Here is a 26,816-nt window from a genome sequence, read left to right as displayed (position 1 = left end):
ACTCCAAGTTCTGACTACTACTAGCAAAATGCTCTTGAATTTGCACAGGAAAACTTGCCATTTGCATTGATTCAATGGTATCAGATGAATCAGTGGTACCTTGTGTTCAGTGAAACTTTAATGTTAGTCTGCTCTTTTAGCTTGTATTCAGCAATTGTTTTGACAGAAAAGTATGGTATGCCAAGAGCTGAAATTACATCAACAGCAAAATAGCAAGACAGAAACAACTACCTCTCCCTGTGTTTGTATATTGTCCTTGTTATACCCCTTCCACTTAGCAGGGCTTGCTCTGAACTTAGAGGTCATCTTAAGGTGAATGCTTAAGATCTTCTCAAGACTTTTATGAGCATGTGTCTTGCCTGGACAGATACATGGGTTTCTAAATTCTCTTGGATACGCAGGTGTTTGGGGATGTTCTCATTTCCCAAAGAGTCTTACCCGCATTTAGCCTCTAGACCTTAGATGTCCAGATGGTCTTTTCCTACAATATCTTGCCTCAGGCCTCTCTCTGTGGGTTTGTAGTCTGCCTTGTAGTTTTTACTAGCTGTGCCCGCTGCTTCTCTTGCCTGTATTTGTACTTGCGCAAAACGAAAAGGAAAAACTTGCATAAGCCTATCAAGACTTCCCAGGCATGTTAGAAAAGACTTACACAATAACCTGCAAATTGGATCAGCAGCTAATGTCTTTTAGTTCAAGGCTCATGTGCTGGGGGAGAGGGTAGACTGAGGGGTGGGTGGGTGTGATGGGTATTGGGGGATAGAGTAGAAACTAGGCAGAATTCTATTTGAGACCACAACTACATTTGGTTGAGGATAGGGCAACTGTTGAAAAAGCATTTTCAAAGTTTGTAACTTTAGACATGAATTTTCTTGATTAGGTGGTTGCTTGGTTGTTGTAAACTAAATATTTGGCTGTTTTTCATGGCTCCTGCAAAATTTGGATAGATTCTGACGTTTTTACAATGATTTTGATGCCGGGTTTGGAGTTTCTTTTTTGTCTTCCATTGCAACCTGCCCCAGATTTAGCTGAAATATTTGAATACTGTTTTGCACCCTGTCTTCTTATTATTTTGTGCCACACTCAGCAGTTCTCAGGCTTACTACTCTGTAAGGCTCTGTACCCAGACATCACTCCTGGTGGCCTTGTGGGGCCACATTGGGTGCTAGGGCCTGAATCCAGGTTGGCTACACGTAACGCAAGCACTCTACTCATTATACTGTCTCTTCAGTCCCCCATAATAATTTTCCAGTCAGTTGTTTTATGTCCGTTTTTTCTCCTTGGTACATAGGAAATAAATAATCAGTGAGTTTAGATTTCAGAACTCACCTGCCTCTTGCAGGAAAGTTCTGGGTAAGGAGTGAAGAGTTTCCATGGGGAGAGACTGTCCACATTGTAGAGAACAGTTAGAACACATCAGGTACTGATACAATAGGATCGAATGATCAAATCAAAGACTAATTCTCTTATGTGAAATCCTGGGCACTCGGGCAACAATGACCACTCAGGAGGAAATAGGGACTGGTGTGGCCAAAGGGCAAAAGATGGTGAATGGGCAATGTTGCACCATGGCCCGAGCCTTCCCCATCCATTAATGAAGGACAAACAGAAGAACACTAGAGATAACCCTCTGGGTGGACCTACGTGCACCCTTTTAGGAAGGTCTCTGGGAATTTACGCTCCTTTTTTATTTTGCCTTTTCACTTGAATAAATCAACTCCTGAATTTGGTTTCAAGTCCAGAGCAACTGTTTCCAGAGCTCACTGATGTCACGTTGACATTCACACCCGTCTAAGCTCCCTAGGGTGCATTGTTGCCATTTCCTCAGCATACATATCTAGAGCAGTGGGCTCCATATCTCGAAGTTTGCAATTCCTGCCTTTGGGAACCATCAGTGGGAAGGGAGAGGTAATAAGTAAGGGGTAATATGGGAGGTGTTTTGAAGCATTTTTTTCTAAAAGGATGTATATTTCATGGAAGTAATGAGTGTTTTTTTCCTGAAGGCATCAGTTGGCCGGTAATTTTGGGAATCTTTGATCTAGAGTATAATTGCAGTTCAGAGGATGCATTATTTTTTCTTGATGCACAGGCACATTGCTTGCTCCTGAAGTACATCCTGATTTAAAAAACAAAGTGTATTTCTTCCTTGTTAAATATTCTTTAGCTCTGAATGGCTGGAAATATGTTGCTCTAATTGGGAATTTGAGATTGATACTCAGCCAGGCTCTGAAGTGGTCTTAAGAGATAAAGAGAGGGCAGTGAAGGCATTTTTTTAAACCTGGTACCTGGAATAAGAATGTGTATTCAATGATGGAGGACAACATCCTTGCTTGCTCCCACACTACGAGCTCAACATTTATATAAAACTGGTATGGAGAGGAAATCTCTGTGTTAGAACACCAGACTGTTTGTTGCTGTCCCTCTTTGGCAGTGAGGTAGAGAGTGAAGAATGTAGGAACTGAGAATATCTTTCACACGTGTACACACATTTGTCTGAGAATGCTCAAGGATTTGGAGACTAAGAAAAACAATACCAAATATTCATTGTATTATAGATATGCTTTATTTAGCAATTAGTAGAGAGCAAAGAGAAAAGGAAACAAAACATAACTGTGCATCTTAGGACCAGTCACTTGAACTTCCAAGACTAGTGTAAGGGAGATGTCAGCACTGAGATACTGGGATGGGGGAATCTGGGACACTGACAACAAAGGGAACTGGTTGGTTCCAGAGTAGGAGCCCCAAATGATGTCTGTAATAAAAAAGTTGAGTTTAATTTTATTTAAGTGCTCAGCCTCAAATACTAGCAAATAAGGCAAGAGAGCAATATTTCAGAAACAAAAGGACCCAGTTATGATGATGTTGTGATGTCAAAATAGAGGCTGACATGTGACCATGAGCAGTGGACACTCGGGTGGAGCAGGAACAGAGAGATGAGAAAGGCAAGCCGCCAGCCACTTCATTTCTCTTCCAAACAGCAAGAGCAGCTGGAGGCAGGAGAAGAGGAACAGCCTAAGAACAGTGATGCACACGAGGGGCGTGAGACACAGGGGGACCAAGACTGCAGGGGGGGACTTCAGTGCTTGTAGCTCTTCCGGCTGGAGGATGAGGTGGTGGTGTACTTGATGGTGGAGCTGCTGCCTCCAGACGAGCTGAAGCCACCGCCCAGGCCTCTGCCGCTGCCGGAACTGAAGCCGCCTCCCAGGCTGTGACCGCTGCCGTAGGAGTAGCCACTGCCTCCGCCCATGCTCAAGCCACTGCTGCCACCACTGCCACTGCCATAGCCGCCAGAGACGGTGGACTGCACCACAGCTGCAGAGGGGCAGGACAAAGACATGAGCCACGGCAGTCCATTCTGCAGCCTGACCCAGTCCCCAGGGCACAGGGCCAAGGAGGTGGAGGGAGCAAAGGTACTTACAGATGTTGACTTGTCCAACGCCTTCTCCGTTCAGCCTAGGAGGGAGGAAGCACAGGGAGGGTGAGACCTCACAGACAGCTACTGAACACACAGGGGGCTTGGTTGTAAGCAGAGGGCTGGGGGACCGGTCTTGAAGGTGTTACACAGAGTAGTTATGCTGCTGATGGTGGCATTCAGCTGTGTTGCTCATTAGCAAGAGAACTGCAGAACTGTCCCCAGATAATCGGGGAGTGCCAGGGAGGTACTCACCTGCACTCCTCGCCTTCCAGAAGCTTCCTGTAGGTGGCAATTTCTACATCCAGGGACAGCTTGGTGTTCATCAGCTCCTGGTACTCCTTCAGCAGCCTGGCCATGTCCTGCTTGGCCTTCTGCAGGGCGTCTTCCAGATCCATCAACTTATTCTTGGCATCCTTGATTGCCATCTCTCCACGCTGCTCCGCATCAGCAATGGAAGACTGCAGGTTGGCGTTCTAGAGGGGGAAGAATGGCAGGATGAAGTGACAGTGTGGCTCTCAAAGGATACTGACTATGGCTTCTTCCTCAGTGAGAAAGGTTATTGAGAAGGACCTCTGTATCTTGCAGTCTCCTTCCATTATATTTTTGCTAGGTAAAAAATATGGACAGAAGCTAAGTCCTTATGTAATATATATTCTACTTGAAGATGTACTTGGTGATCAATAGAAAACCTACATTGAAACTATCTGAACAGATTTGGAAGAAAAGGACCCACTTAATGAGTATTATTCTCAAATCTAAACCAGGGAATTCTTTATTATTGCACATAATGAAGAAGTATTGTATGTGATATAAGGAATATATTATATTAATATAATATTGCATATTAAATCCATATTAAATATTGCATCTACAAGGATGTTAATACTTTCCATATCTCAATTTTGAGACCTAGCTGTATCCATGCTCAAAGGTTTCTCAAACATATTTTTATTTTTTTATTTATGTTAAGTTTAAAATGGTTACATAATATTCCTTCATATCTATTTGGTATTCACAAACCAATCATTCATCTAATATAATTTCTTTTCTGTCCCTCTAGATGGTACTATTATAACTTTCACCCACTGGGATTTGACCATCAAAACTTTGTGCTGTGATTAGGATTGGGATCAAATGTGGTAACTGTGGGCACTAGCAAGGGAAGACTGCATGTCCTGTTTCCCTGAAGCTTCCTCAGTGTCATGACTTTCCACAGTTAAGAGGAAGACCACCGGAGATCTAGTAAGAAGGAAAAACTTGTGTCCCCCACTGTCCCACACCAGACCTGTTTCTTGACGTGGTCAATCTCAGATCGGAGCCTCTGGATCATGCGGTTGATCTCGGCGATCTCCTGCTTGGTGTTGCGCAGGTCATCACCATGTCTGCCAGCTGACCTCTGAAGCTCTTCATACTGTGATCCGGAGAGAGAGAAGGGGACATGTGTGAGATTCCCATGCCAATGGTGGCCCTCACACAGAATCAGGCATTCATAAGCATCAACCTAATGCACTACCTACGGGGGAGTTTTAAAACAAGCTGAGCTTTTAAGGTCACCGACCTTCCTGTTAGGAGCCCAGAGACTGCCTTTGGAATGACAGTGTTCCACACTGAACCTGAAACCAGATTAGGCGGACAAAGACAGAGATCTTTATTTATATCTATGTTAGTTTTCCTCCTGCTTTGGGGATGACATAATAGTCTTAGACATGTATTCTAGAAATGTGAGTTGCCTTGGAGTAGCATGTCTATCCTGTGAGAGGACTCCTGCTCCATGGCAGTGGAGTTCATTAGTTAAATATGTCACCTTGCTGGGCTCCAAGGAGGGGGAAGGCATTCCTCAGCAGCTGCCGGCTGCCCACTCACCTTGGTCTGGTACCAGGACTCAGCCTCAGCACGGCTTCTCTGGGCGATCTCCTCGTATTGGGCCTTGACCTCGGCGATGATGCTGTCCAGGTTCAGGAAACGGTTGTTATCCATGGACAGGACCACGGATGTGTCTGAGACATGAGTCTGCATCTGGGACAGCTCCTGCAACAAAAGATGGTCAGATGAATATTTCCTGCATTTACACTTGAGAGGGCAGAGGATATTCCTGAAAGCCCACAAACCAAGTTCTTCATCCTTTGAGAAGCCCACAGGAAAAAAACAAATTTGTGATGGGGAAACTTACAGCTTCATAGAACGCTCTCATGAAGTTGATCTCATCCATGAGATTGTCGACCTTGGCTTGAAGCTCCACCTTGTTCATGTAGGCAGTGTCCACATCCTGGGGAAGAAACCAGAAACCTGCAGTCAGCTGAGCCTCCTTCCATCATACCCGCCTTGGACTCTCCCAACCTATTCTCCAGGATCTGGGCAGGGACCCAGATCCCTTCCTGGGCAAGGAAAAATCGTCCCTTAATTTTTCATCATTTGAAAAACTCACCTTCTTGAGGGTCACAAATTCATTCTCTGCTGTGGTACGCTTGTGGATCTCATCCTCATATCTAGAATTGGAAAGAGATGAACCTTTATTGAGACAAGGCTGAGTAAGGAGAGGCAGCCATACAACGACCATCTACAAACTGACTATTCCCACTTTGAGCTTTCATGCCAATAAGAAGGCTAAATCATGTTTTTTTCCCTGTGGACTTAAAGGGCTTCCATTTTTATTCTTCCCACCCCCTTTGAGGTCCCTTTTGTTCTTTAGGCTGGTTAGGGGTTAACTGTGCTTCTCATCTCCATGCCCATATTTTGCTCAGGATTGAAGGTCACCTCAATGTCTGGGTGTGTGTGCTGCTGGAAATGGGGCCCCTTCATCTATTTAACTCACTTGTTCTTGAAGTCCTCCACCATGTCCTGCATGCCCCGGAGCTCAGAGTCCAGGCGGCCTCTCTCGCCAAGGATGCTGTCCAGCTGTCTCCTGAGGTTGCTGATGTACTGCTCGAACATAGGCTCCAGGTTCTGCCTCACGGTCCTGCTGCCCTGCTCCTGGAGCAGAGCCCACTTGGTGTCCAGGACCCTGTTCTGCTGTTCCAGGAAGCGCACCTGGAGGAAGACAAGTGGTCATTTGTCAGGAGAAAGAGACAAGTATTCAGGTCCTCAAGTCTGGCTGCTGGTTCGAATAGAACTTGCAAAGTCCTATGTGCTGGTATCTGCTCCACAGCCTTTTCCACTTGCAACCCATCTCCGTTACAAAAATCTGCCCTTTGCACTTTTGTCAGCCTTAAAGTCAGGGAACCCCTCAGCATCTTCCATCTCTCTCTATTTTTCAAAGAGGTCAACTGGGGGTGGGGAGGTGGGAGGGAGACTGGGAACACTGATGGTGGGAAATACACACTGGTGGAGGGATGGGTGTCGGAACATTGTATGACTGACACTCCATCATGAACAGCTTTGGAACTGTGTATCTCACGGCAATTCAATCTTAATGTTTGTATTGAATTATACTTGGCGTAGGAAGATGTGAGCGAGAGAAAGAGAAGAAATTCGTGTTCTAGAGAGAATGCTGACTTCTCCTGCATGCAAAAAGCTATAAGCAAGTAGGCATTCAGACAGCCAGCAAGATACATGCTCTAGGGAAAACATGGGCCAGGAGCGCAAGCCTTTTCTTATCTTTTTTGAAAAGCTCAACCACACGTCTTGTTTGGTAGATTCTTTCTTAACATATCCACCAACTCTTTTGGTAAGGACCTAGTTCGGTGATACATGTATTTAGAACTTCATGACTGTGGTCCATTGTAACCTATGACGGGTGCTTATCTAAGTTTCCCTTTAATCTGATCTTCTTTAAATGATGCTCCTTCGATGGCCATGCTCTATCTATCTACCAATGTAACATGCTTGCCACCTTGTCAATGTTTCTAGTCCGACCAGAATATCCTTTTTTTCTCAATATTTTTTCATTCTACCCATTACCCAGACTGCCTTTTTTTATCGCATTTTCTTGTATTCTCAGTCTCTTGGAAGCTAGAGACAACCCATTCTGACTGACTTGTCATTTCCATTTCCTTTCTCAGGACATTGAGAGACTGAGCCTTTTTCCTTGGCAGAAAGGGGGAGTATCAGGAGATGGGGGCACCTGGTGCCATCCATCCTTCCTGCCTGTGTCCTCACGGATGCCACCCACTTCCCTAGGACAGTGGGTCTGCGTCCCCTCCTCCTTGTCCTCTGAGTCTCCCTTGTGGGGTTCAGGTCGCCGGGGTGGTGGTGGGGTCCCCGAAACGGCCCCGGGAGGGCAGGTGCTGAGGCTCACCTTGTCGATGAAGGAGGCGAATTTGTTGTTGAGGGTCTTGATCTGCTCGCGCTCCTCAGTGCGCACGCGCTGGATGGTGGGGTCGATTTGCAGGTTCAGAGGGGTGAGCAGGTTCTGGTTGACGGTGACCTCTTGGATGCCTCCCGGGGGGCAGACGGGGAAGCCAGCGCCCCCGTAGCCACCACCGAGCCCGAAGCCGCTGCCGGCTCCACCGCCGAAGCCAAATCCACTGCCCATGCCTCCTCCGAAGCCGAAGCTGCCCCCGGCTCTGCTGCCATATCCTCCGCCGATGGCGCAGCTGCCCCCGCCGATGGATATCCTCTTGGAGCCCCCCAGGCCGTAGAGGCTGCGGCTGCCGAAGCCGGCCCCTGCGCACGCCCCGCCGCTGCCCCTGGAGCGCGACACGGACACGCTGCTGAAGCCGGAGCGGGAGCCCCCGGACACCCGGGCCGAGCCGGCGCTGAAGCCGCGCTGGCTGTTGCTCTGGGTCCTCATGGTGGATCTGCTGGACATGCTGCTTGGAGCAAAGGCTGAAGAGTGGACGGAGAGAGGCTGGGGAGAGCGAGAGCAAGGAGCAGTGTGTGCGGGCAGCGGGTGCCAGCTCCTTATATACGGTGTCCCGGGCTGGGCTAGCCTGGGAGGCGAGCTTGCAGATGGGGCAGGGCTGGGCTTTACCCACGGTGAGATCACATTGGGATTAGCCGAAAGTTATGAAATCGGAAGATTGCGTTTAGGCTTTCTTTAGTCAGGGAAAATTTCTCCTGCCTTCCAGCTCTGATGCGTTCTCAGCACAATGGGGCTATTCTCCATTCACGGAGCTCGGGGTTAGTCACTGTCTCTGACAAAGGTACTCCCTGCCGTGCTCCATCAGGACCTACTAATTGCCCTTAGCACACATGGTCCTCTCCGCGGAGATATTGGAGATCAAAGGCAATCTGTTAAGGCGTCTTAGACGGACGATTATCATTCTTTTCCAATGAGGAATATAATGGGTACTTATTTACCCTTTTATGGATAATTTCACACTGACAGAGAAGTAGAAACGCATCATGTTTCCTTCATATCTAGATCCTGGACTTGTAGCAATTATCTCATGAACGGGCTTTTTCTCCTATTTCCCCACCGAATATCCTACCAACCTTAAATCGGTTGTAGGCACATCCCAGAGACCCTGTAATTTCTTGAACATATTATTCACTCTCTATATCTAAATAAAAGACTTTTAAAATAAATGCAATCAAATCTAATAGTTTTGTACTTTAAAATTGATATAGTTGCTGAAATCAGCAAGGTTTATTAAAAGTCTTTGAAATGTCCTATATGTTTTATTTATTATCTAATATTTTTGGTTGTCAAGTCAGCATCCAAATAAACACTATGCATGCTGTATTTGAATGATATGTCTTTTAAGTTATAAGTCTTTTAAATCCTCAATGTCCTTTTAACTTGCAAATATATATATATATTTACATATATACAAACATACATATATACATATATATTTGCTGTTGTTAAAGAAACTTGGTTATGGGGCTGGAGAGATAGTGCGAACAAGGAGGTGAACTTGTTGAGCAGAGTGACAGAGTGCTAGCAGTGCAGGTGGCTGACCAGAGTTCGATTCCTGGCATCCCTCATGGTTCCCCAAGCCCTGCAGGGAGTGAACCCTGATGCAGAGTTATGAATAAGCCCTGAGCACTGCTGGGTGTGGCCATCCAACCCCCTCCCAAAAGAAACCAGTTTACTTGTGTATGAGGCCTTTACCCATTGTATTTTCAACACTTCATGCTTGTGTGTCACTGAATGGGCTACTGTGTCCTTATTATAGTCTGTAAGGGACAGTTAAAACAAGAAGCCTAGTGAAATGTATCTCTCACGTAGATGTCATAGAATGCCTAGGCTTACTTTGAATATTGTCACTTACACACTCTACGTATTTTAATTTTAAGTAAGTAATGCACATTGAAGGAACAAAATACAAACACAAGTTTGTTCTCCAGGCATCCAATTTCTACATATGAAGGGTAAGTGTGTGTATGTCCTTGTAGCAACATTAAATTTCTATACTTTTCCTGGGGTATGCCTGTGCATGTGTGCATTCAGGGAAGGGAAAAATGAAAGGGGGAAGGAGAGGGAAAAAGTGAGAAGGAGGTGAAAGATCATCAGAGGGAAAGGGTTGGGGAAGTGCATATGTGAAGAGTAGGCATAGTACTGGTAAAACCCCTCTGAATACATGAATTGCAAATATGCAAGGTGGGTGTGTTTACACTTATCTTACATAGAAAATATACAAAGAAAATATATGAAAAATATAATTTATTTATTATGCTTGTATGCATGTACATAAAATGTTATATATGTGCATAACAACATATTCATTGTATGCTTGTGTTGGTTCTACTTTGGTCTCCCACATCTCTTTTCTCTGATGTGCTCCTGATGCCCTCCTGATGCCCATGGTGGGTATTTTGGAATTGCCTGCCCTCCCCATGCTCACCGCATGTCCCTGTGTGTATTCATCAATGGCTTTTCCCTTTGTGCAGCTTTCAACTTAGACTTTCCACAGTGGCTTTACCTTATCTCTGTGCCTTGTCTTAGCTGTACACGTTTTGATCTTGTCTTAGCTGTACAAGTCAATGTTTTGACTCACTGTGTAGCCCCTTGCCCTAATATGTTATGGTATCTTTTTCACCGTGGACTAGAGCGATAGCCCAGCGGGTGGGGCGTTTGCCTTGCACGCGGCAGACCTGGGTTTGATTCCTCTGTCCCTCTCGGAGAGCCTGGCAAGCTACCGAGGGTACCCCACCCTCATGGCAGAGCCTGGCAAGCTAACCATGGTGTATTCGATATGCCAAAAACAGTAACAACAAGTCTCACAATGGAGACATTACTGGTGCCTGCTTGAGCAAATCGATGAACAACGGGATGACAGTGCTACAGTGCTTTTTCATTGAGTTTTGAGTACTTCTTGGTTGTGGCTCTTCCCAAATCAACAGGGATGGCTGCAGAGCGGCTTACAATTCAGTTTTTCTGCTTTATTTGTTTCAGCAATAAAATGCTGCTCTTGGCCTTGACTCTGATTCCTTACTCAAACTCTCTCCCCAGGGTTCTTGAAACTTCATGCCAGATGGGATTCTGTCTTCAGCTCACACACCCAGTTCTGATTGTTACAAGTAAGGGATTCTTCAATTTGCACCTGAGGAAATTTCATTTATGTTGCCTTGGTCTAAATTCCATGAGTCAACAGTGCCTGGCACGTACTAAAATCTCAGTGTTGGCTTCACTTGGTGTTCCTGGTGATTACCACATTTGGTTCAACTTTGTTTGCCTCATGGGGTCATTTATGAAACTTACAGCTGTGGGTATCTCTCTGTTTTCCTATCTGATGTATTTGTAGCTCTTTGTGAGAGTACTCTTATGTTTTCTCCCATTTGAGGATTTTTAAGAACTCTTCCCTTTGGTAATCAAGGGTGGAATTTAGCTTTGGGTTTTGTTCTCCCTCTTGTCTCAGGGTGGGCTGGAGCGATAGCACAGAGGGTCGGGAGTTTGCCTTGCACATGACCGACTCAGGTTCTATTCCTCCGCCCCTCTTGGAGATCCCGGCAAGCTACCGAGAGTATCCCACCTGCATGGCAGAGCCTGGCAAGCTTCTTGTGGCGTATTTTATATGCCAAAGACAGTAACAACAAGTCCCACAATGGAGATGTTACTGGTGCCCGCTTGAGCAAATTGATCAGCAACAGGATGGCAGTGACAGTGACAGTGACAGTTGTCTCAGGGTACTTTCTGAAAAGGGAGAAATACCTCTCAGCTCCATGAAGTTAAAGAAGCCTGCTGTTCATACATTTATGTTTAAAACTCGTATTACAGTAAAATTATTAATATTGAATATTTTTTAATTTGGGCTTAAATTAGCACTAGAAATTAGAATTTTATTAAGTTGAAAAGTTTAATTAAGCTAAAGGAGATATTTTCAATTTTTTCTTTTTTGGGTCATAGCCTGTGATGCTCAAGGATTACTCCTGGCTCTGCACTCAGGAATTACTCCTCACTCTGCTCGGGGACCATATGGGGTGGTGGGGATGAAACCCAGGTCAGCCACATGCAAGGCAAACACCATAGCCACTGTACTATCTCTCTGACTCATTTTTTAAATAGTTTATGGAGATTATTTTATTCAGTGTATAGTTATTCTCAGGCCTCTTCCTTAGAGTCAGGTTTTAAGTCCTCTGATGTTTTTGATGGGATGTCAGATTTACCATAACTAGAAATTTAACTCCCAAATATATCTTTCCTATGTGTTTGTTGTGCTTTGTCTAATCAAAATTTATATCTTCAAAAATTGCATACAGATCCAGTGAGAGAGAGAGAGAAAGAGAGAGAGAGTAGAATATAAACCACTGGGTACCAAACACTTAGATTTAACAATTATAATTTTCTTCTTAGTGTTTCATCTAATCCCTCTTTTTATATTTAAATCCTTCACTTCTTTTTGCAGTAGCTTAGAGGAAATGCAGACACTTAGTCATTGCACTTGTATTTGCATGCATGTCCAGTAATGACTTTTTAATCCAATTGCACAACAGTATAATAGCTGTCATAACCAGCAGTCATTTTTTTTACTTCTGTTTTATTTTATTTTTTTTTTGGAAGAGGGTGGTCATACCCAGCAGTGCTCAGGGCTTGCTCCTGGCTTCATTCAGGGATCAGGTTCTGGGTATCAAACTGATGGGCTGTTTGCAAGGTAATCACCTCACCTGCTATGCTATCTCTTTGGTCCTCATTGTTTTATATACATATATATAATATTTATTGATAAATTCTCATATTCACTATTTTATGAGGGGCTATGTAGCAACTATATAATTTTTTACCTTAATTTCTGAATTTATTAGCTGGGATACATTTATAAGGCAGAACATTTCATCATTTACTCTTCAGGTAACTTAATTTTTAATCCATCAGGAAAAATCTGAATAAATGCTTAATTATTTTCCTTTTCTTACCAGTATTCCCAGTAATTGACAGGAACCATCACCACATTCAAAGGCGGTCAGGAAATTTCTGTATGAAATAATTATAATTTCACAATTAAAAAACTTTATTTGGGGCTGGAGCGATAGTACAGTGGGTAGAGCGTGTGCCTTGCACGCGGCCGACCCGGGTTCAATTCCCAGAATCCCATATGGTCCCCTGAGCACCGCCAGGAGGAATTCCTGAGTGCATGAGCCAGGAGTAACCCCTGAACATCGCTGGGTGTGACCCAAAAAGCAAAAAGAAAAACACTAAAAACCAAAAAAACCTTTATTTCATATATTTATATTTAGTGTAGGCATTGATGCTTTTGTCATTTTATTGGTCCCATTTTAGGCCAATGGCAGCTCTTCAGATTGATTTATGTGTCCATTGACAGGACCTCATTTAAATTGTTAGTATCATATTTTTGTGGGTTGAGATGTCTTGGTCTAACATTGTACTTGCAACAGACATAACATCCTCCCTTTTGCCAACTAGTCCTGGTTCCCGTTCTTGGAAATTGATATTTCTAAACCAGAATTTACTTATTAGTATGGCTCATTGTTAGTGGGTTATCTTTGCTTTGAAATTTTATAATGAATAGAACTAGAAAAAATGCAAAACTATGATTTAAAAAAATCAGAATTTGGGGCCCAGGACGTGACTCAAAGAGAAAGAACACATGTGTGACATGTGCCAGAGTGTGAGTTTAGCCCCCAGCACATTTGCCCAATCCCCAACACTCTTAGATGTGGGTCCTTGAAAACATATACCAGAAGTCTGTGCTGATTATTTCCAATTCTGTAGAGGCTCTAGGATGATTTTTCTTCTGCATCTATTTTTTCTCATACTGAGAAGTTGCCTTTGAATGACATAAGGATATTGTTTTCTTTTGCTGGAGGGGTGATTGTGGTGATGTGATTTGGGCCACATCCGTGCTTAATCCTGGTTCCATGCCCAGGGAATCACTCCTGGTGGGGAGGGAGAGATCATTTGTGTTGCTGGCCACTGGCTGCAAGCAAGGCTAGTGCTTTACCACTGTATTGTCTCTCCAATCTCTTGTTTGTGTTTATTTTATATGTACCTATGAGAGTTTCAAAATGTCAATATCAACAGTACTGTTAAAATAAGTTTAACACTTAAATATCATGTATGCTTTTATGACTTCTTTGTGACCACGTAAATTCATATGTCTGGCTGGGGATATAATATAAATCATTGCACTGTCACTGTCATTCCATTGCTCATCGATTTGTTCGAGAGGGCACCAGTAACTAAAGTAAACATTTTTTTTGGTCTGGTTTTATTACCACCTTGACATAGATAAATTTCACTTGTTTTCCAGGAGATTAAAATATACGAAGCATGTATATTGTTTACTATGCGTTTATATTAATATATGTTGTGAAACTTGTTTCTCCACTAAAATATATATTTACATTACTGCTTTTTTCTTTATTTTTAACTTTTTAATTGATTGGGATACTATAATTTATAATACTGTTAATGATAGTTTCATATGTACATAATTAATTACTGCTTTTAAATACTGTTTAAAAATATTTATTGGGCTTGAAAGTGGAGAGATGGCTCAGTGGGCTGGAGTTCATACTTTGCATGCAAGAGGCCTGGATTTGAGCCCCGACAACACATGGTCCTCTAAGTACTGCAGCAACTGAGTGCCCCAGCAACTGGCCAGGAGGAACCTCTGAGTGCTGTTGAGCCCCTGAGCCCCAAACCAAAAATGAATTAATAAAAGGTTTGCTGACAATTTACCCATTTGAATCATAGTGAGATACACAGTTAAAAAATTGTTCATGATTTGGTTCCAGTCATACAATGTTCCAACACTCATCCCCTTTCCAGTGTACCTTTCCCACCATCAATTTCTCACCACCTGTTTCTCTTCTACCCCACCACTTGCCTGCCTGTATGGCAGACACTTCTGTCTCTGTATCTTTCTCTGTCTCTCTCTTCTTTTGGGCATTATGGTTTTCAATACAGACACTGAAAGGTTCTCAAATATATCCCTTTACCTACTTTAATGAATATTTGTTGAGGACTTCTATGTAGCAACATGGGATGGTTAAAGTTTTCCCTCCACCCTTTGGAGTTTATATACCATGGAAGACATAGTTAATCAACTAACAAATACAGGATAAATAATAACTAGTACTGAGTTTGCCCTAAATCCCTTTAATATGCAGTCTGATAAAGCCAGGATTATTGACTAAATGAAGGCGACCACAAAAAGAGCTTCAGGTGTGTTGATAAACAAAGGGATAAGCAAGGTCATCAGGGGACTTGGGCAGGGGAAACCTTTCCATGAGATTTAATGAAGACTGACTTTAATGACTCAAAGCAAAGTCAAACTGTATGTGTGAGGGTCAACATAGGGTCTAAAATGCATGATGGGTTCAGAGACCCGAGTCCTCAGAAACCATAGAATAAGTAGATGAGTGTCCAGCAGCCTCCATCCTAGAGGACAACTGCTGACCGGGGTTGAGACGATGAAATGAGGAGAGCAACGGAGACGCTAAATTTAGCATGTAATGGAGAGAGGATTGTCCTGCAGGAGTCAAGGTCAAAACAGAATAGAGCTGTTGCCAGAGACGGGCACCTCAACCCTCTCTCTTCCCATCCCATTGAAGTTGGACCTACTGTCAGCTTCCCTCAAGGCCAAGTCCAGTCCCTTAAGGTCAAGTTCTGTGACTAGCTGGGAGGGAGGTCTTGAGGGGTTGCCTCCTGCTTCATGAAACACAAAGAAAAGAGCAACTTACTTTCAATACTTCTTTGAGCCACTGTCCCCCTGACTGTACCCCAAAAGGGGAGTCCATACACTGACAACACTTTGGTTAGCTCACATGCCAACAAGCCGGGTCACAGGATATTCCAGTGAGGCAGAATTTGGAGATAACTACTAACTACAAAAACTTGTATTTGAGGATATTTTTACAAAGATGCATTTCCTCTATTTAAAAACATGGACTCTGTACTGGAGTACGCAATTGGATAATCTTTTCCTCAGTCAAATTCAACATGGAACCACCACTGGACTGAGGACTAGCTCCTTGCCTCAGAAACAAATCTTCGTGGTCTCACAAAAGTTTAATTAATTCATTTCTTCCAATTCAGTTCTGAAGGGGTAAAGGAATCTAAACAAAATATTTTGTTCTCATGGGCTTCGTCTTTCAAGATTTAATCTTTTCTTATTTTGTAATCAGAATATATTAAGAAATTGTGGCATATAGCTGGACTACCATAAAACAGTTTTAAAATACTATTCTACTGTGAGAAAAAGAATGGAACCATGCAATTTGCTACTATGTGGGTGGATCTGGAGAATATTTTGCTAACCAGAGCCAGTCAAAAGAAGAATAGATACAGAGTAACTTTCAACATATGTTGGATATTAAAAAGGGTAGCAAAGAAATAATGGGTGGTCAAAGGTAATAGAACATGAGAACCTGGACTGCAGAATGGAGCTTACCATGATTCAGGAACGAGAGACTGAGGGGTGGGGACACTGAGACAATGGCGAAGGTAAGTGGACACTCTACTGGGTGAGTGTGGACTGGGAATGCTATGAGTATGAAGTCCTACCATTTACAGTGTTGGAAAGCATGTTGTTTCAAATAAAATTAGAAATAATAAAAAAAAGATACATGCAAAATGAGAAAAAGGATATTTACATCCATTTTAGATGTCTTATAATTAAATTAATAATGAAATTCTCTTTTCTAGTCTTTTCTTTTTCTTTATTTCACTCATATTAGTTATCATCTGAATTTAAATTAACTTATTTTCTTAAATATTTATTTTCTGACTTTTATTTATTAAATTTAATTCTTATTGAGTCACCATGAGATACACAGTTACAAAACTGTGCATGATCGGGTTTCAGTCATAAAATTTCCAACACCCTTCCCTCCAGCAGTGTATATTTCCCACCATCAGTGACCCCAAATTCCCTTCTGGAACTCTCTCTTATTTTAAAATAAATTTTAATGATGAGAGTACTACATATTCAACTTTTAAAAAATAAAAAGTCAAGTTTTATTTTTAAAAAATAAAAAGTGGAGCTATCTCTCAACCTATTGAGTGAGAAATGGCTTAACAGACCGAGAGCATGGTATATGCCCGAACCTAGGTTTGATCCCTGGAATCTCATGGTTCCCTGTGTACTACCAGGGATCACTCCTGGACACAGAGACAGGAGTAACCCCAGAACACTAGTGTGACCCAAATCCCTTGCTTCCCCGAATTCAAAAAGTACCCAGTTTAAAAGAAATACGATTTTCACTTTGATTGCATACAATATTTCAACAAAACTCACTATTATTGTTTGGAGAGTCTCTCCCCTAAAGTCAGACCTGCTGAAAATTAGATAATTTGATTTCCATTGCTGAGGATGAAGAGGTATGAGGTCGAGTGACCACACTTAGCGGCCTCTCAGTTTTGGGTTTCTGTAATTTAGTATTTTAGTAACTAAGTCCAGAGAGATATCTGCCAGAAGTTGCATTGTTGCCAACTTGTACTTCTCAGTTACATTATATTCCACATATGAGTGCAATCTTTCTATGTCTGTCTCTTTCTTTCTGACTCATTTCACTCAACATGATACTTTCCATGTTGATCCATTTATATGCAAATTTCATGTTTTCTGACAGCTACATAGTATTCCATTGTGTAGATGTACCAGAGTTTCTTTAACCAGTCATCTGTTTTGGGGCACTGTGGTTTTTTCCAGATTCTGGCTATTGTAAACAGTGCTGCAATGAACATAGAAATACATATGCCATCTCTACTATACCGTTTTGCCTCTCCGGGATATATTCCCAGGAGTGGTATTGCTGGGTCAAATGGAAGCTCAATTTCTAATTTTTTGAGAATCGTCCATATTGTTTTCCAAAAGGGCTGAAGCAGTCGGCATTCCCACCAGCAGTGAAGAAGCGTCCCTTTCTCCCCGCATCCACGCCAACACCGGGCGTGGGGGGGTTAGGGGTGTGAGGGGGCGGGGTGGAGCTATACTGGGATTCTTGGTGGTGGAATATGAGCACTGGTGAAGGGATGGGTATTCGAGCATTGTATAACTGAGATTTAAACCTGAAAACTTTGTAACTTTCCACATGGTGACTCAATAAAAAATTTTAAAAAATAAATAAATAAATAAAAATTTAAAAAAAGGAAAAAAAATATAAAAAATACGATTTACTTGGGTTTACTGCAAATGAGATAGCCACTGTTATTGTTTGACATATACCCATATACCCTTCAATACTGTTGGTCTCATTCTTTCTCTCTGGATTTATAGAATTAGAATAGTATTTAAAAAATATGTGTTAGTGAAGAATATAGATACGCGTGTGAAAACCATGTTGTAGGCCATTTTTCACCACAAACTTTTTGTTTTATAACAGTGTTTGTGAATAAGCCGATTCAGCACGTCCAGTTTCCCTAATGCTAACACTACACAGCAACATGGCACATTTGTCACCATCAAAGCTCAAGGAGGGATGTGTGTTTAAGAACTGGGCCACACTTCACCTTAACTGTTCCCCAGTGTTTTGTATTCCAGCCCAGAGCTGAGATTGTATTGAGTCATGTCTCCTCAGACTCCCTTGGGTGAGATAGTTTGTCAGACTTTTCTTGTCTGGGAGAGCTCGAAAGCTTTCAGGACACTGGCAGGTGTCTTGCATATGTCCACAGCTGGGCTTTGTCTGTGCTTTTCTCCTGGTCAGACTGGGTCTTGGGGATTGGGGAGGACAAACGCAGAGGGGCTGTATGGTTCTCATCCCATCAGGTCATTTCTCACTGCTCGTGCTGATCTTCAGCTGGTAAAGGAAGCACCGGGCAGATTTCCTAACTGTGAGGCTGATCCCCTTTCCATATTGCTCTCTACAAGGAAGTCACTGGGCACTGCCCGCACACGTGGGTTTTTTCACACGGGGTGTGGCAGGATCAGTGGGGAGAAATGCTGAGGTAAGTATTTGGATTACTGCTTAAGAGCTAGCCTCTTCATAAATGTATTCAATCTATTTCCTAAATCAGTATCAGCTCATGAATATTTTATACTTTGGGCTATGAGCTATTTGTGCCTTAAAGTGTTGCAGTTAGCCATTGGGAATACTTTCAGATAACCTTTTGATTACTACCCAACATCTTGGTATTGAAAGATACTTCAGCATTGTCTTGTGTAATTCCCATCCCTTCTCCAATCCCAGTCTGAAAATCTGTCATTTCTCCTTCATTCCAAATCTCAGGGTTCCACAGAGAGTAGGACTGAAGGGACACAGACATGCACATATCATGTCTTATAATATATGACACAACAATGTAATAAATAAAGAAATCTCTCAAAAAGAATTATACCACTTGATTGGAAGTTGGCAAGTCCAATATTTGCAAGGATGATGTCTCAGAACTAATGTTCTTACTAAACAACCTGGAAGCCAGGACTCTACCCTAGTAGTCCTCATTCTGTCATTTACATCATCTGGTTCGTCAATGACTTTACTTCCCCTTGTTCCTCATCATAATAGCACATGTAAGCACATGCTTACACTCCACAGCCAGTCACCACATGGTGGGAGAATCTGGGTAGACTCTGGGTAGAAAATGAGGAGGTGCCCGGTGAGAGCTGCCCACGTTGCTGGGTGCAGAAGGGAACAGTTGAGGTGAACCAAGCCAGTTACTAACTCAACAGCATCCAACAGCACCCCAGCAAGTCAGCTAATCTGGGGGTGGGATTCACTTTCCAGATGAGAGCTGGGAGCAAGAGACTGGGAGCAAATAGAGACCCTGCCAGTGGCTACAGGAGTGGCTGTGGCAGACCCCCTAGCATGATGTCCCCAGGTTCCCCTTACTCATTCATACCAGGGACAGGGAGAGGGCTATGACTCTCTTCAGAGCAATAAGGACCTAGTTGGTTTTTTCCCAGTCTGAGAGATGCTTCTGGAAGAAGGATCCACTCTGGTTTTCCCTCACACTTAATCAGCATCCTAAGTTGTATGTGAATATAAATTCTATTTTCCTTTTGTTAGGCCACATTTGGCATTGCTCCCTGCCCTGTATAGCTCCCTGTAGTGCTGAGGGGACCATGGAATGCTGGAGATCCCACTAAGGATGCCATGCTAAGCCTGTGCTCCAGTCCTGTGAGCCATCTCCCCAGCTCCCTGAAATCTAAAATTCCGTTTTGACTGGCTCTACTTCACCTATTTTCCTTTGTGGTAAAATTCATGGAGATTGACTGCCACGTGCACTCCTCTCCCAGGTGCAGTGCTGTTTCCCCAGGATGCATTTCAGGAGAACACATGTTTTAGTTGCTTTTGACACGTGTTGTCATGCAAGTTTCCCAGTCATTGGCAATTAGGTATATTAATCAAATGCCAGATTCTCTTACAGATGTTCTTTGGCTCGAATGATAGGTAATGTGTTGTTATGAACTTTACAGAAGACCACGAGGGCAGCTGGAGAAGTGGTTAAAGAGGCAGCCAGAGCTGCTGGAACCTGGGATTTCTAATAAAAAAGATGATGGAGTACCTCCTTCCCCACACTTCTCTTGCCAAATATTTTCCTGGAATCTGGCACAGGAAGCAGACCTGGGTGTGAGGGGATGCCAAACCACTGGTTGTTGTGTCTCTTGCAAGGAGGGAAATGAGATTGGGAGTACCTTACATTCATGAACAGTCATTCATCAGATTAAAAAGTTCCAGAACTACGGGTGAAAAATGAAGGCAATGCTAAACCATGCGCCATATTATAAATCTGCTTTATTTAGCGGTTGGCAGAGAGCGAAGACCGGAGGAGCGTATCGAGACACAGACACTGTGTGGAAGAGAGCATTAGGCATGAGTGAACACTGCAATGGAGGAGCTCAGCACTAGAAAGAGGCCGTTGCTGGCACAGTGAAAACCTTCTGGGGTCAGGCTCAGGCAGTGACTACTGAGAGAACACTGGACGTCAGCTGGAGCAGGAACAGAGAGATGAGAAAGGCAAGCCGCCAGCCACTTCATTTCTCTTCCAAACAGCAAGAGCAGCTGGAGGCAGGAGAAGAGGAACAGCCTAAGAACAGTGATGCACACGAGGGGCGCGAGACACGGGGGGACCAAGACTGCAGGGGGGGACTTCAGTGCTTGTAGCTCTTCCGGCTGGAGGATGAGGTGGTGGTGTACTTGATGGTGGAGCTGCTGCCTCCAGACGAGCTGAAGCCACCGCCCAGGCCTCTGCCGCTGCCGGAACTGAAGCCGCCTCCCAGGCTGTGGCCGCTGCCGTAGGAGTAGCCACTGCCTCCGCCCATGCTCAAGCCACTGCTGCCACCACTGCCACTGCCATAGCCGCTAGAGACGGTGGACTGCACCACAGCTGCAGAGGGGCAGGACAAAGACATGAGCCACGGCAGTCCATTCTGCAGCCTGACCCAGTCCCCAGGGCACAGGGGCAAGGGGGTGGAGGGAGCAAAGGTACTTACAGATGTTGACTTGTCCAACGCCTTCTCCGTTCAGCCTAGGAGGGAGGAAGCACAGGGAGGGTGAGACCCCACACACAGCTACTGAACACACAGGGGGCTTGGTTGTAAGCAGAGGGCTGGGGGACCGGTCTTGAAGGTGTTACACAGAGTAGTTATGCTGCTGATGGTGGCATTCAGCTGTGTTGCTCATTAGCAAGAGAACTGCAGAACTGTCCCCAGATAATCGGGAAGTGCCAGGGAGGTACTCACCTGCACTCCTCGCCTTCCAGAAGCTTCCTGTAGGTGGCGATTTCAACATCCAGGGCCAGCTTGGTGTTCATCAGCTCCTGGTACTCCTTCAGCAGCCTGGCCATGTCCTGCTTGGCCTTCTGCAGGGCGTCTTCCAGATCCATCAACTTATTCTTGGCATCCTTGATTGCCATCTCTCCACGCTGCTCCGCATCAGCAATGGAAGACTGCAGGTTGGCGTTCTAGAGGGGGAAGAATGGCAGGATGAATTGGCAGTGTGGTTTTCAGAGGACACTCCCTATAGGTTCTATTCTGAGGGAGCGAGAGCTTTTGAGCCTTGATATTATGAGAAGGATTTCTGATATGGCCCCTTTGCAATTTTTTCTTGTGGCTGAGTGCCTAAGAGGTCTTCCCTTTGTGTCTAGACCTTCGTGAGCAAGGGGGTGATGATTAGTAACAGCAGACATGAATGAGTCTAGGGGGAAGAGGCAGAAATAGCTCAGGCTTGTTATGAATATGTATAGTTTTTGGTGATACATGTGAATGACACAATAAAGTTAAAAGTTATAAATGTCCCCTGAGACGAGGAGTTTTATGTCAATCACTGAGATTTGCCTAAAGTCTCATATTTGTAGGCAACATGAATCCCTATCTTCTCTCTCTCCTAGACCCTTCTCACCTTTAACCTTAGGTGATCTTCACCCAATTTATGGTTGACTTTTTCTTTACTCTTTGCCATTCATTAAAAATTCATATGTGATCTCTTTTCCATATCTCTAGATGGTATCATTATGACTTTTACCTATAGGAATTTGACCAACACAACTTTGTACTGTGATAGATTTGGGATCATACATGCTAAATGTGGGCACTAGAAAGGCGAAACATTGCCTGTCCCTCATCCAAAGAAGCTTCACAGTGTCTAATTTCCCAAATGAAGGAAGAAGACACTGGAGATCTAGCAAGGTGGCAAAGCTTGTGTCCCCCACTGTCCCACACCAGACCTGTTTCTTGACGTGGTCGATCTCAGATCGGAGCCTCTGGATCATGCGGTTGATCTCGGCGATCTCCTGCTTGGTGTTGCGCAGGTCATCACCATGTCTGCCAGCTGACATTTGAAGCTCTTCATACTGCCATCCGGAGAGAGGGGCGGGGGGGGGACATGTGTGAGATTCCCATGCCAAGTGTGGCCCTCACACAGAAATAGGCATCTCATAAATATCAGCCTGATGCACTTCCTACAAGGGATTTTAGAACAAGTTTAGCTCTTAAGGTCACAGACAATTTTTTTAAGGACCAGAGATTGCCTTTGGAATAACAGTGTTCCACACTGAACCTGAGAGCCAGCTCATGGCAGACAAAGGCAGAAATCATTATTCATATCCATGTTTGGGGGCTGACATAATAGTCCTGGAAATGTGAGTTCCCCTGGAGTAGCGTGTCTACCCTCTGAGAGGACTCCTGCTTTCTCGAAGTAGAGTTCACCAGTGAAATCTGTCTCCTTGCTGGGCTCCAAATAGGGGCCTATCTTCAGCAGCTTCCGGCTGCCCACTCACCTTGGTCTGGTACCAGGACTCAGCCTCAGCCCGGCTTCTCTGGGCGATCTCCTCGTATTGGGCCTTGACCTCAGCGATGATGCTGTCCAGGTCCAGGAAGCGGTTGTTATCCATGGACAGGACCACGGATGTGTCTGAGACGTGAGTCTGCATCTGGGACAGCTCCTGCAACAAAAGATGCTCAGATCATCTTCCCTTGCACACTGATCTGAGAGGGCAGAGGGCATTTATGAGAGTCACCCAAATCAAGGTCTTCACCCTTGAGATGTCCACTTACAGCCTCATAGAGGGCTCTCAGGAAGTTGATCTCATCCATGAGGGTGTCGACCTTGGCTTGAAGCTCCACCTTGTTCATGTAGGCAGCGTCCACATCCTGGGGAAGAAACCAGAAACCTGCAGTCAGCTGAGCTTCCTTCCAGCATACCCGCCTTGGACTCTCCCAACCTATTTTCCGGGATGTGGACAGGGACCCAGATCCCTTCATGGCAAGGAAAAATAGCCCCTTTAATTTCTCATCATTTGACAAACTCACCTTCTTGAGAGTCACAAATTCATTCTCTGCTGTGGTACGCTTGTTGATCTCTTCCTCGTATCTAGAATTGGAAAGAGATGAACCTTTATTGAGACAAGGCTGAGTACAGGAAAGGCAGCCATACAATGACCATCCACAAACTGACTATTCCCACTTGGAACTTTCACGTGAATAAGATTAAATTGTTTTTTTTCCTGTGGACTTAAAAGGTTTCCATTTTTATTCTTCCCACCCCCTTTGAGGTCCCTTTTGTTCTTTAGGCTGGTTAGGGCTTAACTGTGCTTCTCATCTCCAAGCCCATATTTTGCTCAGGATTGAAGGTCACCTCAATGTCTGGGTGTGTGTGCTTCGAGAAATGGGGCCCCATTCATCTATTTAACTCACTTGTTCTTGAAGTCCTCCACCATGTCCTGCATGCCCCGGAGCTCAGAGTCCAGGCGGCCTCTCTCGCCAAGGATGCTGTCCAGCTGTCTCCTGAGGTTGTTGATGTACTGCTCGAACATGGGCTCCAGGTTCTGCCTCACGGTCTTGGTGCCCTGCTCCTGGAGCAGAGCCCACTTGGTGTCCAGGACCCTGTTCTGCTGTTCCAGGAAGCGCACCTGGAGGAAGACAAGTGGTCATTTGTCAGACAAAGGAGGGAGAAAGAGAAGAAGTGGTCAGGTCCCCATGTACTGATTAGAACAGTATCTGTACAACCTCTTGAGCTGGTGTTCGCTCCTAGAATCTTCATGAGCAATTGCCTTTCTATGGGAATCTACCCATAGATTTGTCACCTTTGAGGTTTGTCACCCCCCAAATTATGGAGCCTTTGTCTATTTGTGTCTGTCAGCTTCTCACATCAGGTTGACAAACTCGATGGCATATTGAGAGTCTTTCTTATTAAATTGCCCAATTCTATTTTGGTTAAGACCTCATTAACAGTTGCAATCTAGAATTCTGTGATTGAATGTGAATGTAACCAATGAAGAATTCTTATCTAAGTTCCCCATTCGTGCCTGATAGTCTCTAAATGATGCTACTTTGATGGTCATGCTGTGTTGGATCAGTGTTTCTAGTCCTACCAAAAATTCTTATCTCTGTTTTCCATTTTCCCAAGTGCCCATGGACTTTCCTATTGCAAATTCTTGTAATGTCTTAGGTTCTAATGTCAACTCACTCCAACTGGCTTATCATTTCTGTTCCTTTGCCAGGGTCACCGAGAGGCTGAGCCTGTTTCCTTGCCAGGAAGAGAGGACTATGAGCAGATGGGGGCACCTGGTGCCATCCATCCTTCCTGCCTGTGTCCTCACGGATGCCACCCACTTCCCTAGGACAGTGGGTCTGCATCCCCTCCTCCTTGTCCTCTGAGTCTCCCTTGTGGGGTTCAGGTCGCCGGGGTGGTGGTGGGGTCCCCGAAACGGCCCCGGGAGGGCAGGTGCTGAGGCTCACCTTGTCGATGAAGGAGGCGAATTTGTTGTTGAGGGTCTTGATCTGCTCGCGCTCCTCAGTGCGCACGCGCTGGATGGTGGGGTCGATTTGCAGGTTCAGAGGGGTGAGCAGGTTCTGGTTGACGGTGACCTCTTGGATGCCTCCCGGGGGGCAGACGGGGAAGCCAGCGCCCCCGTAGCCACCACCGAGCCCGAAGCCGCTGCCGGCTCCACCGCCGAAGCCAAATCCACTGCCCATGCCTCCTCCGAAGCCGAAGCTGCCCCCGGCTCTGCTGCCATATCCTCCGCCGATGGCGCAGCTGCCCCCGCCGATGGATATCCTCTTGGAGCCCCCCAGGCCGTAGAGGCTGCGGCTGCCGAAGCCGGCCCCTGCGCACGCCCCGCCGCTGCCCCTGGAGCGCGACACGGACACGCTGCTGAAGCCGGAGCGGGAGCCCCCGGACACCCGGGCCGAGCCGGCGCTGAAGCCGCGCTGGCTGCTGCTCTGGGTCCTCATGGTGGATCTGACGGACATGCTGCTTGGAGCAAAGGCTGAAGAGTGGACGGAGAGAGGCTGGGGAGAGCGAGAGGAAGGAGCAGTGTGTGCGGGCAGCGGGTGCCAGCTCCTTATATACGGTGTCCCGGGCTGGGCTAGCCTGGGAGGCGAGCTTGCAGATGGGGCAGGGCTGGGCTTTACAAACAGTGAGATCACCCCCGGCCCCTAGAAAGGTATGAAATAGGAAGATTGCGTTTGTCAGGAAGCAATTCTCTTGCCTTCCAGCCTTGACTTGATCTGAACACAATAGGCCTGGAGATGAACTTACTGAAGTCACGGCTTAGTCATGTTCTCAAACAAAGGAGACAGGAGCTGATCTGTGATAATTGTCTCTTCCTTCTGCTTACGTAGACACTCCTCTGTGCCCCCTGCCCACACAGGGCTCTCCTGCCCAGCACCACCCTTCCCATCAGGGTGCGGCTTGGAGACTTTCAGGCATTTGCCCGGTGGCCTCAGCAAGACGTGGCCTGCAGGCCTTTCCCACCATGTTCCAACTTGTGTGAGCGTCTTGGGCTCCTGGTGGCCTGGGCACGGGGATGGCGACTTCAACTCCGTTTAGAAACTCAGTGTGTTCACACCCTAAGATCAACATTGGGTCTCTGATCTGTGATCCCCACCAGTCTCGGCTTCCTGGGTTTAGCAGTCGCCCCTTGCTGCTCCCGAGAACCTTTTGCACAGCCGGGAACCTCTCCCCAGTAGGTGCTCACCATTGAGCTGATTCTGTACATTTTTCCATTTTTTAATCTCTTTGGCTACTCCTGGTGGTGCTCAGGGGCCACTCCTGGCTTTGTGCTCAGGGAACCAGGTATGGTGCTGGGATCAAACTGGGCTCAGCTGAATGTAGGGCAGTCACCACAAGCCCTATGCTCTCTCTCTGGAAAGTACTTCTTTCTTGCTGGAGTCATAAAACCTTTGCTTCTAATTGGAATCAGAGGCCAGTGGACGGCAGATCTTTGTTCTGGGGCCACGGATCTTTTCCTTCTTTTCAATAGGTTCAGATTTTTCCTTTTGAATTATATCTAGACTTAGTAGGAGAAAAAAATACAAGCACTTCACTGAATTGCATTTCTACAAATTTTGGCACTTCGTAAGAATTCAGTATCAGACAGCTTAATGGGGTGTGTACAGAAAGTTGAGGGCTGTATAGAAACAGTGAATCATGAAAAATGTGCCCTTACAAGTGGGATGATGTCACAAGTAAATTCCAAATTTATATTTCCAATCTCCGTACTTTGAACCTCTCAGAGAGAAAGAGGGTGCTAAGCCAGCAGGACTGATTTAGTGGAAGGTGAAGTTCCACTTTTCCCCCAGTCCTTATATTAAAGATCAGGGATAAGACACAGATAGAGACATCAGAGACTTGTTCTCTGAGCACATGTGGGAAAACGGGCAACCACTGGAGAAAGACT

General features: G+C 45.1%; 2 protein-coding genes across 2 annotated transcripts; both read right to left on the bottom strand.

Annotated features, from left to right (window-relative positions):
• Positions 1 to 2,922: 2,922 nt before the first annotated feature.
• Positions 2,923 to 8,159, bottom strand: LOC101542546 (keratin, type II cytoskeletal 6A). The gene is made up of 9 exons (XM_055127094.1): positions 7,647 to 8,159; positions 6,225 to 6,439; positions 5,838 to 5,898; positions 5,583 to 5,678; positions 5,276 to 5,440; positions 4,698 to 4,823; positions 3,665 to 3,885; positions 3,416 to 3,450; positions 2,923 to 3,309 (listed from the first exon to the last, which is right to left on the bottom strand). The coding sequence occupies exons 1-9, from the start codon at positions 8,157 to 8,159 to the stop codon at positions 3,074 to 3,076; spliced, it is 1,668 nt and encodes a 555-aa protein (XP_054983069.1). The 3' UTR covers positions 2,923 to 3,073.
• Positions 8,160 to 20,452: 12,293 nt separating this feature from the next.
• Positions 20,453 to 25,386, bottom strand: LOC101544121 (keratin, type II cytoskeletal 6A). The gene is made up of 9 exons (XM_004601500.2): positions 24,874 to 25,386; positions 23,830 to 24,044; positions 23,446 to 23,506; positions 23,191 to 23,286; positions 22,914 to 23,078; positions 22,362 to 22,487; positions 21,379 to 21,599; positions 21,130 to 21,164; positions 20,453 to 21,023 (listed from the first exon to the last, which is right to left on the bottom strand). Exons 1-9 carry the CDS (start codon positions 25,384 to 25,386, stop codon positions 20,788 to 20,790), a joined length of 1,668 nt encoding a protein of 555 aa, XP_004601557.2. The 3' UTR covers positions 20,453 to 20,787.
• Between the last annotated feature and the right edge of the window lie 1,430 nt (positions 25,387 to 26,816).

The sequence above is a fragment of the Sorex araneus genome, chromosome 2, assembly GCF_027595985.1.
Source record: "Sorex araneus isolate mSorAra2 chromosome 2, mSorAra2.pri, whole genome shotgun sequence".
Lineage (NCBI taxonomy): Eukaryota > Metazoa > Chordata > Mammalia > Eulipotyphla > Soricidae > Sorex > Sorex araneus.
The sequence above is the reverse complement of the archived record's forward strand: the minus strand, read 5'-3'. Positions and strand labels throughout refer to the sequence as shown.